At 41.2% G+C, this 16963-nt stretch overlaps 1 protein-coding gene across 1 annotated transcript; it reads left to right on the top strand.

Annotated features, from left to right (window-relative positions):
- Positions 1–3335: 3335 nt before the first annotated feature.
- Positions 3336–5476, top strand: tpbg (trophoblast glycoprotein). Its single transcript, XM_069143386.1, has one exon. The coding sequence runs from the start codon at positions 3759–3761 to the stop codon at positions 4896–4898; it is 1140 nt and encodes a 379-aa protein (XP_068999487.1). The 5' UTR covers positions 3336–3758; the 3' UTR covers positions 4899–5476.
- Positions 5477–16963: the final 11487 nt, after the last annotated feature.

Genomic DNA, 16963 nt, shown 5'->3' on the forward strand with positions numbered 1-16963 from the left:
ATCAGTTTCAGACCCAATCCAGGTTTCATGGAATTACTCTGATGATTATCACGTGGACCCAAGCCAAGAATAGGAGAGGGTCCGAGGAGGGTAAAGCTAGGGTTACACTGGGATCCACACCAGGCGCTTCCAAATATGACATATTGATGAGCATGCCCTCCCTCACCATTCAAGCATGAACACGTCCAACGTTTTTCTTCTCATCAGAATAATCGTGCATAATCCAGCAGACAAAGGTTCCACTACGAGCTCACCACTCAAATCATTTCTCAAAAGGACATGTGGAGACCTTTCTGATGACCCTCTCTTTGTTTGTGAAATAACACGAATGCTAATGAACCATTACTGTCAAGTATTGCAGATGTTGTTTTTGCCTTTTATTAGGAGAATTATTTTTTAATAATATTCAAAAATTGCAACTGAACAATTATAGGTCATTGAAAACTGAATTCATACAGAATATTCATAATATGTGAGAAAGGATTTCTTAAAAATAACAATTCATCAATATTCAGTATTCCCCTGTGTTTGCATAAAAGGATGAGATTATTAATTACAATTTTTACCTTAAAACATTTAAAAATCTTAGTCAGGCACTTAAATTAAAATGATCACGGTGTTTTCTTTGGTAAGTTTGTTGTCCATGCCTTCGTTGTATAGATGGTATAGACCCTGTATCATGCTCACGAATCCTAAAAGGGTTTGCAGATTTTCTAAATAAACAGCGGTAAATATGGGTTTAGAAATGTGACTTTATCAGTGGAACAAATGATTGATGCGTTTTCTTTGACACTTCTCTTTTAGTTTCTTGGTTCCTTCAGGCTATGTATGTTTTCCTCTGAAACTATTATCACTTACAGTGCATCCGGAAAGTATTCACAGCGCTTCACTTTTTACACATTTTGTTATGCTACAGCCTTATTCCAAAATGGATTAAATTATTTGTTTTCCTCAAAATTCTACATACAATATCCCATAATGACAAAGTGAAAATAGTTTGTTTAAAATTTTTGCAAATCTATTAAAAAATAAAGAATGAAAACATAACACGTACATAAGTATTCACAGCATTTGCTCAATACTTTGTTGAAGCACCTTTGGCAGCAATTACAGCCACAAGTCTTTTTGAGTATGATGCTACAAGCTTGGCACACATATTTTTGGGCAGTTTCTCCCATTCTTCTTTGCAGGACCTCTCAAGCTCCATCAGGTTGGATGGGGAGCGTCGGTGCACAGCCATTTTCAGATTTCTCCAGAGATGTTCAATCGGGTTCAAGTCTGGGCTCTGCCTGGGCCTCTCAAAGACATTCACAGAGTTGTCCTGAAGACACTCCTTTGTTATCTTGGCTGTGTGCTTCGGGTCGTTGTCCTGTTGGAAGATGAACCTTCGCCCCAGTCTGAGGTCCAGAGCGCTCTGGAGCAGGTTTTCATCAAGGATGTCTCCGTACATTGCTGCATTCATCTTTCCCTCCATCCTGACTAGTCTCCCAGTTCCTGCCGCTGAAAAACATCCCCACAGCATGATGCTGCCACCACCATGCTTCACCGTAGAGATGGTATTGGCCAGGTGATGAGCGGTGCCTGGTTTCCTCCAAACATGACGCTTGGCAATCAGGCCAGAGTTCAATCTTTGTTTCATCAGACCAGAGAATTTAGTTTCTCCTGGTCTGACAGTCCTTCAGGTGCCTTTTGGTAAACTCCAGGTGGGCTGTCATGTGCCTTTTACTGAGGAGTGGCTTCCATCTGGTCACTCTACCATACAGACCTGCTTGGTGGAGTGCTGCAGAGATGGTTGTCCTTCTGGAAGGTTCTCCTCTCTTCACAGAGCAACGCTGGAGCTCTGTCAGAGTGACCATCGGGTTCTTGGTCACCTCCCTGACTAAGGCCCTTCTCCCCCGATCGCTCAGTTTGGCCAGGCGATCTAATTTAATGATTAATTAATAATTAATTAATAATAATTTAATGATTTATTTTTTTTAATTTAAAAAAAATAATAATTTAATCCATTTTGGAATAAGGCTGTAATATAACAAAATGTGGAAAAAGTGAAGCGCTGTGAATACTTTCCGGATGCACTGTATCAGACGGAGTTTGTGCTGAACTGGGTTGGATATCAGATCTCATGATAGGCCTGTAGATCAGAGTGGTTTACCTAAAGGAAAGTGTTAGAAAAAAAAGTAATTTACATAACATTATGTGAAGGTGTTGTGTTTCAGGAAATGCAATCTCGAAATACGTTTGTGGTTAGTGAGGTTTCAGTGGGGGAAGAAGGAGAACAAATCACAATAAAGCAGTTTGATTGTTTTCCATTTTTGATGTCCTCATCAACCTACCTACAGTGAAATCAAATTGTACAAATAATTCAAAAATAAGATCTTTTACCTTTTGTAGAAGTGTAATCTTCTGGTTGACACGTTTGTTAATAAAATGGGACGTTTACATGTTATTCTCTTTTTTTTAACTGTATGATATTTTTTCTGTTTGCCTTTTGCTGCCTCTCTGCTTAATATTTTATCTACATTTCACTTCTCTTTCCTCCTTTTCCCGTTGCAGTCTGCTTGTTATTTCTAGTTTCTGTAATTCACATTAAATAGGAATTGCCAGTGCAGATTAATATATTTGTACATAGCTATACATTGACTAAATTTATTACTAAAAAATACATTAACAAATCATAACTGTTTTAGCATTTTGATTGACTGACTCTGAGACTTTTTATGCTGTTGGTAGGCTACGCTTCCTTAAATCAGAGTTTCTTCAATTAAGACTTGAATATTTTAGTAGCTTGAGATATTAACAGCAGCTGTGAAGATTGTTTAAAATTTTAATTTAGATTGTTGCTTAATTAGATAAAATGCAATCATTATCATTATAAAATAGTATTTCTTTGCTCAGCGTGCTCACTATGACGTTTCTCCATTTAAAACCTCTGAAATTCAGTAAAACACATTTGACAAACAGTTATTATGATTGGTTATCAACACTAAACTTTCCTGAATCTCAACAGTCCCCTTCAACCTGATGTCCCACTCAACTTGACCTCCCACTTAATAGGTACTGTATACAGTACATTTCACTTTAAGAAGATTTAGTTATTTTCATATTTGGATGTTTTACCGTCAGATTAAGGTATATGAAAAAAAGAGAAAAAAAAAAACATGAATAAGCGTCACCAAAAGAGATACATTTAAATATAAGCCTAAATGAAATTTGTGTGAGTTCCCTGTTCACCCCCCTTTCCCTGAATAATGGTATGCTCCCTCCTGGCAGTGGTCTGCACTGTGCTGCTGTGTTTGGTCTCTCCCTCTTGACTCCCAACGATTTGGAGAGCGGCAAGCTGGGAGTACGTATGTGATATGTGGCACCTCCGGTAGAAAGGCAGCATTGTCTGTTCGGGGACCAGAAGTCTTAGTAAGTTATATACCGATTTAACATCGTGGCCCGGACTTGACTGTTTTGCCGGGACTGGAAATATATATTTTCTGTTCATTGAAGCCGGAGGTTCGGGAAAACAAGGGAGGAGTAGAGCAGAAGTTTTGCGTGCTTCATGGAAATGTAGACTTTTCCCGAACAAGGATGTTGTGGGGGTAGTTGTCCTGTATGGAGTTGGAAGTGGGAGCAGTTTGCAGAAGGATAAAGGTGGGAAACACTGTTGAAAAACTTTCCCTTGTTCCTGGCGGAAGAGCAAGGCGGTGACTGGTTTGGATTGTTGTAAAGCAATCTTTACGCACGGTGTGCACAGATTTCTAAAATCCAAGATGCGCCTGTTGAGCACGTCGTGCGGCTGTAACCGAGGAGAACCCAGAGGGAGGCTACACAAGCCCGGTATGATGCTTTCACTTTTCCTCCTCGTCATCGTGATGTCCTGTCACGGCTGTCCGGACAAATGCCTGTGCTCCTCACAAACTGTAAAATGCCAAAACCAGCACTTGGACGAGATTCCGCATTCCATACCGACCAATACCAAATTCCTGTTCGTCACAGGAAACAACATTTCCCGTATTAGTGTGGCCTCTTTTCCAGCCCGCCTAGGACAGTTAACAGATCTCTATCTCAGTGGGAACGAGGTGGAGTATGTGGAAGCAATGGTATTTGACAACTTGCCAAACCTTGTGCGGCTGGACTTGAGCAACAACAGAATCCAGACTTTCAGTGAAAGAGCTCTCCCCCACGACAACAAACTGCAGCTCTTGAACCTCAGCAGGTCTTTTTACAATCATTCCTCCATGGATGTGGTCGTAAATTTTCTTCGCAGTGGGAACCTCCTCCATCTGACAGCTTTGGACCTGTCCAACAATGACCTTGTGATTTTTCCAGACGGTGTATTCACCAGCCTCTCCAGCCTGGTCAGCCTCGACCTGCAGAACAGCTCCATCATCACCATCCACAACGGGACTCTGAATGTGCCCCCGCTGCGTGACCTCGACCTGAGGGACAACAGCCTGAGGGATCTGCCCACCAGCATGCTTGCAGATTTCAACCTCAAGCCTGGCCTCCACATCCAGCTGGCGGGGAACCCCTGGCGCTGTGACTGCTTCATCGATGACACGCTGGTGTGGCTGAAAAACACCACCCAGGTCGTTGACGTGGAGAACCTGACCTGTGCGGCCCCGGAGGCCCTGAGACACCAGCCCCTCCTGCAAGTGGAGCAGACGCAGCTCAAGTGTTTCAGCGACATGGAGGGCGTGCTGGAGACCTCTTATGTTTTCCTGGGACTGGTGCTGGCCTTGATCGGTGTCATTTTCCTGCTGGTGCTCTACCTGAACAGAAAAGGTATCAAGCGGTGGATGTACAACATCCGGGATGCTTGTAGGGACCACATGGAGGGGTACCATTACAGGTATGAGATAAACTCTGACCCGCGTTTGGCCAACCTGAGCATCAACTCGGATGTGTGAGGGAGGACACTGTCTGGGACCCTGCAGTGAGATATTAAATGACTTTGTACTATTAAGATTTGCATGAAAGTCTTCCTCCCCTTCCCCTCTGCCCCTCCATGATACTATTCAGATTTTACATCCGTCACAGCCCCTGATTTAACCCCTCTCACGACTTCCCATCCAACCGCTGCATGTCCTGTACGAGTACCTGGCAGCTGTGATGTCAACTTTCTTGCATGGACAATGAATCACGGCGAAGGGGTTTTGTGGAGAGTTGCAAAGAGTGATATATTCTATTTTTACTTTTCCTAAAGGATAAACGAAAGGAGAGCATTGACTTTACAGTGAAAGAATACCCGGAAAAAAAACATACAGCTGGTCATTGCATTCTTCTCATTATGCCTCTGTGCTGCAGAGAAATGTTGTACTGCTTGAGTTTGTTCTTTTTAATATGTGAAATACAGTATGCCTTTTTTTTGTTTTTTGTTTTTTGGAATGATTATAGTGCACATTGGATTTAGTAGGTGGCTGTGATTGCTGCTTTTTTTTTCTGTGAAGATATTCAGCTAAATAAAATGCCTCTTGGATTGCTGGTATCTGTCTCGACTGAGGGCTTTTAATCTTTAAGACAGAGGAATGTGATCCAAAGGCTTTGACAGTGGAGTTCAGGGCCACAAACAAACACACACACACACACACACACACACACACACACACACACACACACACACACACGCAGTCCTTCCCTAGGCAGTGGCACAGCTACCATATGACAAACACTAAATCTTACTCCAGCTGTCAAAGAGTTCAGCAACGTGTGAAGCGTCTGCACTTTTGCCATGTTGGAGACACTTCTGGCATCTCCATGGTAACAGTTAAAGTGTCATTTTCGTTAACATGTGAGTTGCTGCAGTCAGAAGTAAATTCAGATTCCCAAGTAGAACAGAGGACATACTGTCTAAGAATAAATGACCTTCTAGTTGTAGGTCTATAGGTGATGAGAGCAGCCAACCAGTCCAATTTCCTCCCCGCTGTGATTCTGATAAAAATCCTGGGCTCTGCTGCGAATTCCCCCAAAATAATGTCAGCGACTGGCAGCCAGTGGGCACGTTTCAGCCCCCGCCGACAGACGCCAGCGTGTACTGAAAGCATTTCAATGTGCTCCAGCTGTAGAGTTCACAAAAAAACGAGTGTGTGCCATTCCGTGGCACATGCAAATGAAGGCAAACTGAACCCGAGATTCTCATGGGGCACACAGAGGTATTATGGAAATGAGCTCAAGCGGCTTTGCTTTTCATGTAACTCTGTTTTAGGGGAAATAGCGTTCTTGCAAAAAAAAAAAAAAAAAAAGCGCCCAATGGTCAATTTCTTCTTTTTTTTTTTTCATGCCATCCAGTATAGTATGGCTTAATAATTAATGCCTCATATTCCTTTGAACGGTATACCGTGCATGTTGCCGTCTAGCAGTCTAAATTAATGATGTTTGTTGTGTCTGCATGCAGGGATGACTGTGAACTTCCTTGTCCTTTTCAGCAGCACCTAGAGATAATAACTTCCCTCCCTCCATCTCTCCCTCACAAACACACAGCATCTCTAAGAACGAAGCCTGCAGCTGCATGTAATTTTCAATTCGACAGCGTGGCTCGTGCACAGATTTACCTCAACAGTTTGCCAGGCCTGAATCTAGCAGCAGCAGCAGCAGCACCGGCTGGCTTCACAGCATATCTGTGGAAAAAATAAGTTTTTGTCCGGATGTGTCTGATTAGGCTGGTTTGACATCAGAAAGGGAAGCCATGTGTAACACTATTTGTCTGGTCTGGTGCTCTGGCTGGTGTTAATGCTCTGTATGCCTCCTGACAAACACAGCAGCCATTCGGCTGAAGACGTGCCGTCACACCTTTTAGTTTCACACTTTCCCGCCTGGAAATCTTTGTATCTGGGAGACATTTGTTCGAAAACAACACTGTTGGAGATAATAAGGAGTGGTGCCTTTCTCTGTAATATGCCACATGTTTTTACTATTCCTATGGGTGTTAAGTGTGTGTGCTACTGCTGCGGTTATGTTGGCAAAAGTAATGTACAAGTACTGTTAGAAAGTGATATTGTAAAGTATTTTATTATTCTAAAATGAAAGTATCTAGTAATGCGCATTATACAGTATTACATTCTGAAAGCGACTTAACAACGCTGGTTAAGTTGATGTTGAATTAAGGTGCCGGTTTCCTTGGTTCAGCCCCTCTCCACCACACCTTTGCCCGGCCAGCTGACATTGGCTCGTGTGGCTGACGTTGTGGTAACCATCTACTGTTACCATTTGCGAATACACACGACGTTGTTAGTGACGGAAACTATGAGGCTAACTAACCCAGCTCGAGCCCTTCATTGCCACGACTCAGAGCCTTGCTGTTTTCCCCTTCAATAGTAGACATTGCTTGACGTTAATGTTAGTCCTTACCTCGGCAAAGCTAGTTGGCAATTGCCAGGAGTGTAGTGCAATTTGTTGAAGTACTGGGACGCACCTGTGACGTGCACACGAGCCTGCGGATAGCTCATTTGTTGTTGCTGTTGTTTAACCATTGTTCCTACGATGCCAATTTTACAAATAGTCAATAATGTATATTTAATAAAGTCATAACACATTCCTGTAAATGTTTCGCAAAAAAAGTATTTCTTAAATGAAGGGTTTCTGTCTACTAAAACGCTCGAGCTTTTAATTTGAAATGTATACAGGAGAGATATGTAGAGTTTGGATTAATGTGCAAACTTAAACAGGGAAAACGGTAGCAGATCAAAATGAGGCCTTGAGTTAAGTGAAGCGATGACAATTCTGACCATTTCAATTGTTTTTATTGGCTCTACATGACATCCGCTTTAATGAGTGAATCTTCCGGTACAACCGGATCAAAAGAACTGTGAACATGTTCTTCCCCCACTTGGAGAAAAAAAAAAGGTGTCAGAGCGTCATTACGGTGCGCTACAGCTCTATATACACCTGTGATTATAGCACTAACTAACCAACAGCATGTAACCTACTCTAGATTACCAACTCAACATATGCTAAAGGAAGTTTGGTTATATTAGCGAGCTAATAAATATGAACGTCATCAAATCAAAAAACTTAATTTACATGTAGCTCCGAGTCTGACAGCATCCTGAACCCTCTCGAGCCAGATGCTGCAGTTCAAAAAGACAAATGGCATGATGTCATTGGGCAACCAAGTTAAGTTTGATATACTCGGATGCTTGTATGTCTACTTCAGTCATGATTTTTGTTTGTTTTAGAGCTTTTCCTGTGCTAACATCTAAAATATGTGTATCTTTTGTTTTCATAAACGCAAACTCCCCCTCCAGCCAGGAGATGACACATGTACTGAGTGAGTCTATCCAGGGGCATAAATAAGAAAACTAAAAAGGAAATGTACACATTGTGTGCTAAAATCCACACACGTGTCAAACAACTATCAACACACGCATCTGTTTTTGCAGTTTGGCTTTCTCGTGTCCTTGCATGATTTTGCAGGTTAATTTCAGCGGGTTAAACAATCCCAAACTAAAAGGCTTTAACAGTTACAAGCACTTGCTTCCTCACTATGGATTCATAGGTTTTGCTGGTACATTGAAAATGGCTGTCCTCACCTCACACACACCCACATGCATATTAGTCCCCAAAGTGAGGCTTCCTTTACCTCTTTGTCCCAGGAGGGACGTACAGGTGCAGGCTGCTTACACCCTAATGTTTCCATAGAGACCGTCGGTGAGTAAGGCCTCCTCCTCACACACTGCAGATTCATATTAACAAGTGATTTTGCCCAGCCACGCCTCGAGCTACGCTTGACAGAGCAGGTGTAATTACAGTGAAAAAAAAAAAGAAAAAGAAAGCGAGAGAGTGAATGGCTGAGGGGGAAGAAGAATAAAAAAAAAAAGAAAATAGATGAGCAAAGGGAGCGCTCTGTTCTCAGCACGACGACACCACTGGCTCACTCAGTTGGGCCCTTTGTGCTTGTTAACGCTAGTCTCTAAACAGCACGGATGTCTAAATAGCCGGTCGTTGGCTTATGGTGTCGACTGAGGTCCAGACAGGAGGCAGCGTGTCTCCGGCAGCTCTCCCTCAGCTGTCTGTTAGGGCCATCGCCCAAAGCTCATTTCCAGACAGGAGCAGGACTGATGTTTGTTCTGATTAGCAGACAGAGGCTTTGTTGCATATACTGGAAGCTCTGGGATTCAGACGGGGTTTTCAGCTGACCTGCTGAGGCCCCACAGTGACATGGATACCCATTTGTTGCCTCCTGTTATACCAGGTTTAGAGCAAAACCTCCACGTACAGACAGGTGGGATTGATTTTAACCTACATCAAAACATTTGCTGTTGTTAAATGAGCATCAATAATGTTTAAGCGAACAGATAAGATAAAGTGATACCTGCATTTGCTTTTGTTGTTTAACATATTATAGTGATGGTTAATTGGTATTACATTTCTGTTTGTCCTTTTAGGCTCTGCAAAAAAAAAAAAAAAAAAAGCAGATACTGTATGGCATAAATAATAATTTTATTAAACTAAGCCTACCGTATTACTCAAGTAAAATATCTAACTACAACAGGTACCAATAATCAAAATAAACAATGCATTATGGAGGTGGATCATGCACACATGTGCCTTTAATAAATTGTGGAAGAAAGGGGCATGAAGAGATGACGTCATTAATAGAGCGCCAGAAAAACCCCAAATTGTTGAACGTGACGTGAAAATATGCTGGAAATATAACATTTCTGTTTTTTTTTTTATCCAGCTTTATAAAGATAAATAGAAACGATTCTTACGATGACGCAAAGTAATTGTGATGATTAATCAAAACAGGCCTAATTGGAAGATCTAATATTCCAATATGCATGAATGTGTTTTGTTAATATTATTACTCTGGGTTTGAAGGATGATTTTTCCATCTCTATTACACACAATGCTCACATGACCATAAAGCCCATCATGACCATCAAAAGATGATTATTTCAGTCATTTCCTCTGTTTTTAATGGCTGTGAAGTGCACAACTCCAGTGTAATGCAGCTAATGAGGCTTCAGCAGTCGGAGATACACAAGTCAGGCTCAGATCAAAGTTAGTCCAACATCTCCTCTGTGTCCCACTCCTGAAGCTCAGCAAGTCCATGGAAACCCTGAAAGGGAATCTTGTATCCCGAACTTTTGAAGAGCCTCATATTATTTGTCTGCCTCAAATGGCTGAAATCTTTTGGCTACAAAAAGATACATTACATATAACAGTCCATCTCGTAGACATAGACTGCAGCCAATTATGTTACAATCTGTCTCGTACAGTAATCTGTGGCTTTACTCCTCAAGAGACTTTTGTTCTCTGACTTAAGATGTTAACGCAGCGCCTCTTTTCCAGACAGCCGGCGCATCACCCGGGGGAGAAGCGCTGTCCTCAGGATAAACTCAAGGAACTAAAGTCTCTTCCCTTGTTATCATTAACCCGCAAGCTTTTCAAAAAGGCCATGGAGCAGATCCAGCAGCTAGCTCATTATACATGTCGCTGTCACACATGTGAAGTGGACACACCAAAGCACTGTAGAGGTCAGAATCAGAATCAGAATCGCTTTATTGGCCATGTATGTTGACATAAAAGGAATTTGACTCCGATTTTAGGTTCGCTCTCAGCATCCAAAAAACAAACACACAGACAGACATAAATAGATATTTTTATAGAATATAAATGAATTAATATATACAAATATACACCTAAAACAATGGTACAATTGCACCTAATGCAAATTATGCTGATGCGGTTGGGTGTAGTGCAAAAAGGTCCAGTGATGTAAAACATTTGAACTGTCTGTCTTTTTTGAGTGCACAAGTGTGTTCATACTGTCAAGTACAGAAACATGAAGTTTAGTACCAGGATGATGCACTCAAACCAACCAAAACACGAGTGGAACGCTGAACACTATTTACCCAAAATGGTTACCAAACAAAAGTGTTTATTTTTTTATCTATTACCGCCATACTGTTGCTGGACAGAATATTTATTAAAGCTGCAGATATGTTGACAGGTGATGTGTTGACATGCTAAAGATAATTTCCGGTCAGTGCAGAACGGCAATGTGTGATTTGAGATAACATTACCGTGTCGAAATTCCTACACTACACAAGTAAGAGTCCTAACGTGTAAGAGTACTATTTGTTAGTGTGCTAAGGGAAGAACATCATTTGGAACACAGCAAGAGACACTGTTCCTCGTTCACAATTAGGGCTGTGCAAAATATCGATATTATATCAGTCTCATTATATGAGGCCACATATCTTCTTAGAGTTTGCACTTTGTAATATAATAGGGCACAAGTGTCTTTTCCTTGTTTTGAAGGCCGCATTGCAGTTAAGTGATGCAGTTTTCAGACTGTTCCAGCTGATCTATTATTTGCCATTAACTACTATGTCTTTCTATCCACATTAATGGTGATTATTTATCAATATTTTGTGAAAGCACCATCCGTCATTGTTCAAATATATTGAGATGTTTGATTTTGTCCATGTCACCCAGGCCTACACACAACCCCGTTAGTTGAGCCCCATTTAATATGCCAGTGCACTTCCCTAGTGTTGAGAGACAGACTGGCAGGTTATCGGATTGCCCGGCTGCCGTAATTACATTCACCGCGCCGCACTGGTCTGCTGCTCCGCAAACACCTGGCAAGCTGCCCCAGCTGCTGACCTTTCCCTGAGAAGAAGAAAAAAACACTGTAAATGGCAGTCATGTGCTGCACGCCTTTTTTTTTTTGTATTATTGTTTAAAGATTTTTAACAAAGCAACAGAAATTCCCAGAATCCCCCTGGTATGCCATCACAGATCCTGATCCTTCTTGGATATTATGTAGTGGTTGTGTCAGGTCTTTATGTTGGGTATTGATGGCATGGACTATTTGTTACCGCTGCAACCTCCCTCCACATGAGATGCCTCGTTCCTCTGTAATGTGGATTTATGATGCCGTACATGTGTGTGCTGTGGAAGCCTGCCTCCTGTTGAACCACGCTGGGCTTAATGAACACCCCCCCCCCTTCCTAAATGAAGATGGATCTGAGCTGACAGCACTGCAGCATCTGCCACATGCGCTTGAGGGACAGAGTCAGGGGACATGCAGAGATGGGTGAGATCAGGATGTGAAGATGTACGGGGGTTTTACTTAGTAAACTTGTACAGAGCAAAGAAAAAAAAGTGGAGCTCAACATGATGCATGTAAAATGTCAAAATACATACTGAGACTGACCTTTATAGGGAGATTTACCGACACTGAGGGCCACGTGAGGTTTGTTGTTGAGTAACTGCATGATAGTTGAGGATGTAAAATGTTAATAATATACTGACCTTTCCTGTGTGACCTTTAACTCGTGGAACAGTTCAGAGAACAGATTTAATAATCTCAAAATTTGGGATTTTTCTTTCTTTTTTTTTTGCATTTTGCAAGATGAAATCAAAACCTCTTAATAATCAGCATACAATATGTAAGTTATGAACATTTAAATCTCCCTTTATCCTGGTAAAGCTCACACCAAGAGCTCTGTGTTGAGGATAGTAGGCATCTCTTGAGTATTTATTGCAGTTCTGAAGCTGAATAAAATAAAGTGTAGTGCTTTTGTGGTAAATCAAATTTGCTGTCATCTGATCTAAAAAAAACAACACCACTGAGTTCAAGTAAATATTTTGTTGATCCCACTAAAATAAACCTGTTTGAATCAGAGCTGTATTATTTCATATATCAGTTTCAGGAATCCAGACGTCCTAGTGACAAATCAGCCAAAGCGTTTCGTAACTTAAGTCTTCACTCGACACAGTGAAAGCTGCAGCTCACAATCTATCAGGCACACGTGGATGATTCTTGTGTGGACTTCTCAGCGGTCGATAGCAGGACTGATCAATGGGCCAGTCTCAAAAGGAGTTGGGTGTTTTCCGTCGAAACATTTTCTCAAACTTGAAACCCAGCCTGCATCTTACAACGTGTGGAGCCCGACGGCAGCCTTTCCATCACCCTCTAAAGCCACTAGCAGCTGATTTATGTGTGGGCATGTATGTCTAACGCTGGGCTAAAACATCAAGCGCTCTCGTGAGGGTGCTCTCAAACAGGAAGTGAGAATTTTGAATATTTAAAATATGCATGATGGAAAATATATAATAGAGGCCTTACGTTTTTACATCCAGTCATCTGTGGTTACAAATAACATCACCAAAAGCAGCTTTGAAATTGTTCCTGTCAGAAGTTTCGAAACTGGCATCGCAACAAAGCCTACAATACACTCATCAGTCCACTAGATGCGTGAAAAGTACACATATGTATGACTATGGTTGAAGCAAGTGGCAACCAACCGTGACGTCACCCACTGGTCTGTGAACTGTCACTCTGAAGCCTCCAGTTCAAATTTTGACCGTCACCATCTTTCTATTTTGGAGCCAGAAGTGACCATATTTTGACAAGTTGGGGAGGAACGAACAGTGGATCTCCCTCAAACCCGATGCAACTACGTCCCGCCCACCGATACCGGAAACCTGACTGCACCACAGGCCTGTCAATCAAACAGACAGGCCCCTAAAACCACTGCTTTTTAAAACCTAATATCTAATTAATGATGGGATTCTTTTCAGATGGACCGCTAGAAAACTAATAAGAAGGAGTGAGTTAAGCTAACAATACCAAGATAACTTTTGTAAAAATGTATAGACTTTGTATTTCATGAAGGAAGTTGAATGGGAGTCTATGCAGCCAGAGTGTTTTTGGAGCCAACCCCTGGTGGCCCTCAGTGGTATTGCAGTTTATGGCACTTCCACATTGGCCTAATTTTTCAGAATCGGAAGCTACATCCACTTTTAAATACAGTCTATGGGTTCAAGAGGGAGGTCATATGACAGAGGCCATGTGACGAAGTACAAAGACTGATAAAGTGCAAGTTGGGAAGTTGGCTGGGGTGGTTGGATGAATCAAACCCTGGACTTTTACCCAGAAGACCAGGCTTCAAGTCTGTAAGTAAGTTACGTACATAATGTAACATGTTTAACTTACTTGATGTACGTAACGTTATTTACATACAATTCCTTATTTTAATCCAAACCATAATCTTTTCCTTACCCTAATCAAGTTCCTTTTGAAGCCTAAACTTCAGATACCTCCCTTTAAACGCCGATTGTAGGTGAGGCAAAGTGTGACACTGACATGGTATCCTCTGACAGGTGTATTAAATGCTTTGGTGTTCTACCGGATTGCAAGAATAATATATGTTTGTGGTCATATTTCCCACAACAGTAACATAAAAAAAAGTCACAAGACTTTCATAAAAAGTGTCTGGTCTTTATCATCCTGACAGATTCAAGCAAAAAGACGAGTGTTAAAGATTGAACCAACACTCTTCCCACAGAGCTGGATGAATTAATGACAGTAGTGTGGTGAACTGTTTGTGCAGAGAACGGAGACAGCGATCATGTGGAAAAGAAAGGAAACAACAAATCACTGGATTAAATGCGTCCATCAGTTTGGATCTGGTTGTGTGGAAACCTGATCTGGACCAGATAGCACCTTCAGCCCCGAGCTCACGGAAACATGGAGCTCTACTGCCCCGTTACACCATCTACATGTTTATACTTGCTCATAACACACAGCTGAGTCAGCTCTTAATGGCTCTGTTTACAGGTTATTTAACTTTCATCACTTTTATACTTAATTTGTAGAACTAGGATTTGTGCAACATTTCAGTTAGGTTGTATAACTACAAACATACAAATAATAATGTGTATTATCAATGCATAAGTTGTACAAAGGATGGACGATACAAGAATACATCTGATGTACAGATATGCATGTCTGCTTTTTTTATTTATTTTTTTTTAGCTTTTTTGTATTGTGATGTTCAACATATTGTATTTACAAATGTTCTTCCATACACTGGCAGCTATTCTTTGACTGAAAAATGTAAATTCATTTTGAGTTTGACTGAAGTGAAAACCAGTATGTTTGCCCTGGGGGAAAGATTAAAATAGATTTGGAACAAATTTCATTTGGGATCATTTACCTTTTAGCAGCACAGAAGGGAAAGTCGTGCTGCAACATTTAAAAGCGTTTCAATAGGAAAGAGCAATATAATGACCATGTAGCTGAGCACACAGTGGTTACCTAACGGAGGGAGAGAGGTTTGTGTCTGCAGCTGTGCTGTGGATCCAAGTCAGAACCCACCAATTAAAACTCATGTCTCCTCCATCAGTCCATGACGTCCAACTCAACTCGCAATGAAAGGTTTGTGACTTGCAACCAAAGAGGTCAAATTTGCAACCAAAACTTTTTGTGACGAGCAAAATTTTCCCCAAACCAACAGAACTGTGAGGGAGAGTTTGTTTACAATCCCAATAATATTTTAAATTCACATATTTTTACTTCCAACCTGATTTTCGATTGCAATGTGAGAAATTTGCTCTCAAAACTGCTTTTATACTTGAATAAAAAAAGACACAAAAGTATACCTTTATAAGTACCACCATACTGCTGTTGGACAGAAGCCATCAGTATGTTTATTGTGTGCAATTAATTAATTAAAGACTCGTCGGCCAATATGTCGGCGGATGATGCATCAGAATGTTACGGTTATTTCCGGTAAGGGCAGAACGGCAGTGTACTACACAAATAAGAGTTTTAATATGTACGAGTTCTATATGTTAGTGTTGTAAGGGAAGTATGTCAATTTGAACACAGCTCATGTCTGCCTTTAAGGAAGACTTCACAGAATAAAAGGCTAAAAAATAAGTTATCTGGATGTGGCAGTCCTGGGCGGGCGTGGTTACATGTGGTCTATGGTTGGAAGTTGAGCCAAATTCTCAGATAAAACTTTGGAGAATGCTTGTGGTTGTGAAATGAACTTTCAAGTTATTGGAAACAGCTCCGGTGGACATTCCCGCAGTGAGCACGCCAAATTAAAGTTTTTTCAAAACTTGATACATCAGTGATATTGTTGCGTGATAAAACTGCACATTTAGAGTGGCCTTTTATTGTGACATAATCATGCTGTTTAATCAGGATCTTGATGTTCCACACCTGTCAAGTGGATAGATTATCTTGGCAAAGGTGAAGTGCTCACTAACATGAACAAAACTTGTTGAAATAATACAGACAGTAAGTAATGAACAGGATGCTGGAGTCGTTTTTCTGTCTGTAAATCAAACAGGATACAGCTCGAACATGCGCTCACATTTAAACACAGACACACTTCAACCTAAACAAGTGCTTTACAACAGAAAAGAAAAACAACAAAAATCTGTAACCAAGTAAATAAGAGTGCAGTAAACTTTGTGGTGTGTGTCTGTAGATTTCATCTCTCACCATTTCAGAGGGCACCAGGAGCATGTGTTAATTTTTTACCCTCATGTCCAAATAAACCGTGACAGCTTAGTAACACATTTCTGCCGTCTGGTAAAACCTGAGTGATTCTTATATAATCTGAAGTATGTAGCACCTTGGAGAGAAACGGATCACATTCAGAGAAGAGCAGAGAAACATAACTGCCTTGGGTTTGGACAGCAAATCATCATTTTATTTTAGTGTCTGTAGTTTCTCTCCATTTTTGATGTGAAGTGTAAAGGAGGTTTGAAGACAAGAGGAGAGGAAAGCAATTTATGATATACTGTAGTGCAGTATTGTTTGCCATGCTGAGTCATGAGCAGTTTACATCTCAGTAGGTAAAATATAAAAAAGAATGTATTGCATAGCCTCTGCATTTTCTGAAAATACGTCAGAGGAGGTGATCAATAACTCATCTCCCAAGATTTGCTGAGGGAAACACTTTAACAGTCTTGATGATGTATTTAGGACAGCGTGGTAGTCCTGTTGGTAGTTTTGTGAGGCCATATGGGCAGCAGGGAACAATATTAAACGCTTGGTAATACGATGTAGATCAGCGAAGGGTGTCACAGTGAGTAATGACCTCGGCAACACGGCAGCAAGGCGCCAGGAGGAGCTTGTTCACGCCAGCCTGCAATGCTTTTACAAGGTCATGTGGTGCAGAAGCCCTATTTAAAAACATGTAGTGTTTTTTTCCCCCCAAAT

Source organism: Embiotoca jacksoni, unplaced genomic scaffold (genome assembly GCF_022577435.1).
Source record: "Embiotoca jacksoni isolate LCO1_2020_lvr unplaced genomic scaffold, fEmbJac1.0.p SCAF_11, whole genome shotgun sequence".
Lineage (NCBI taxonomy): Eukaryota > Metazoa > Chordata > Actinopteri > Embiotocidae > Embiotoca > Embiotoca jacksoni.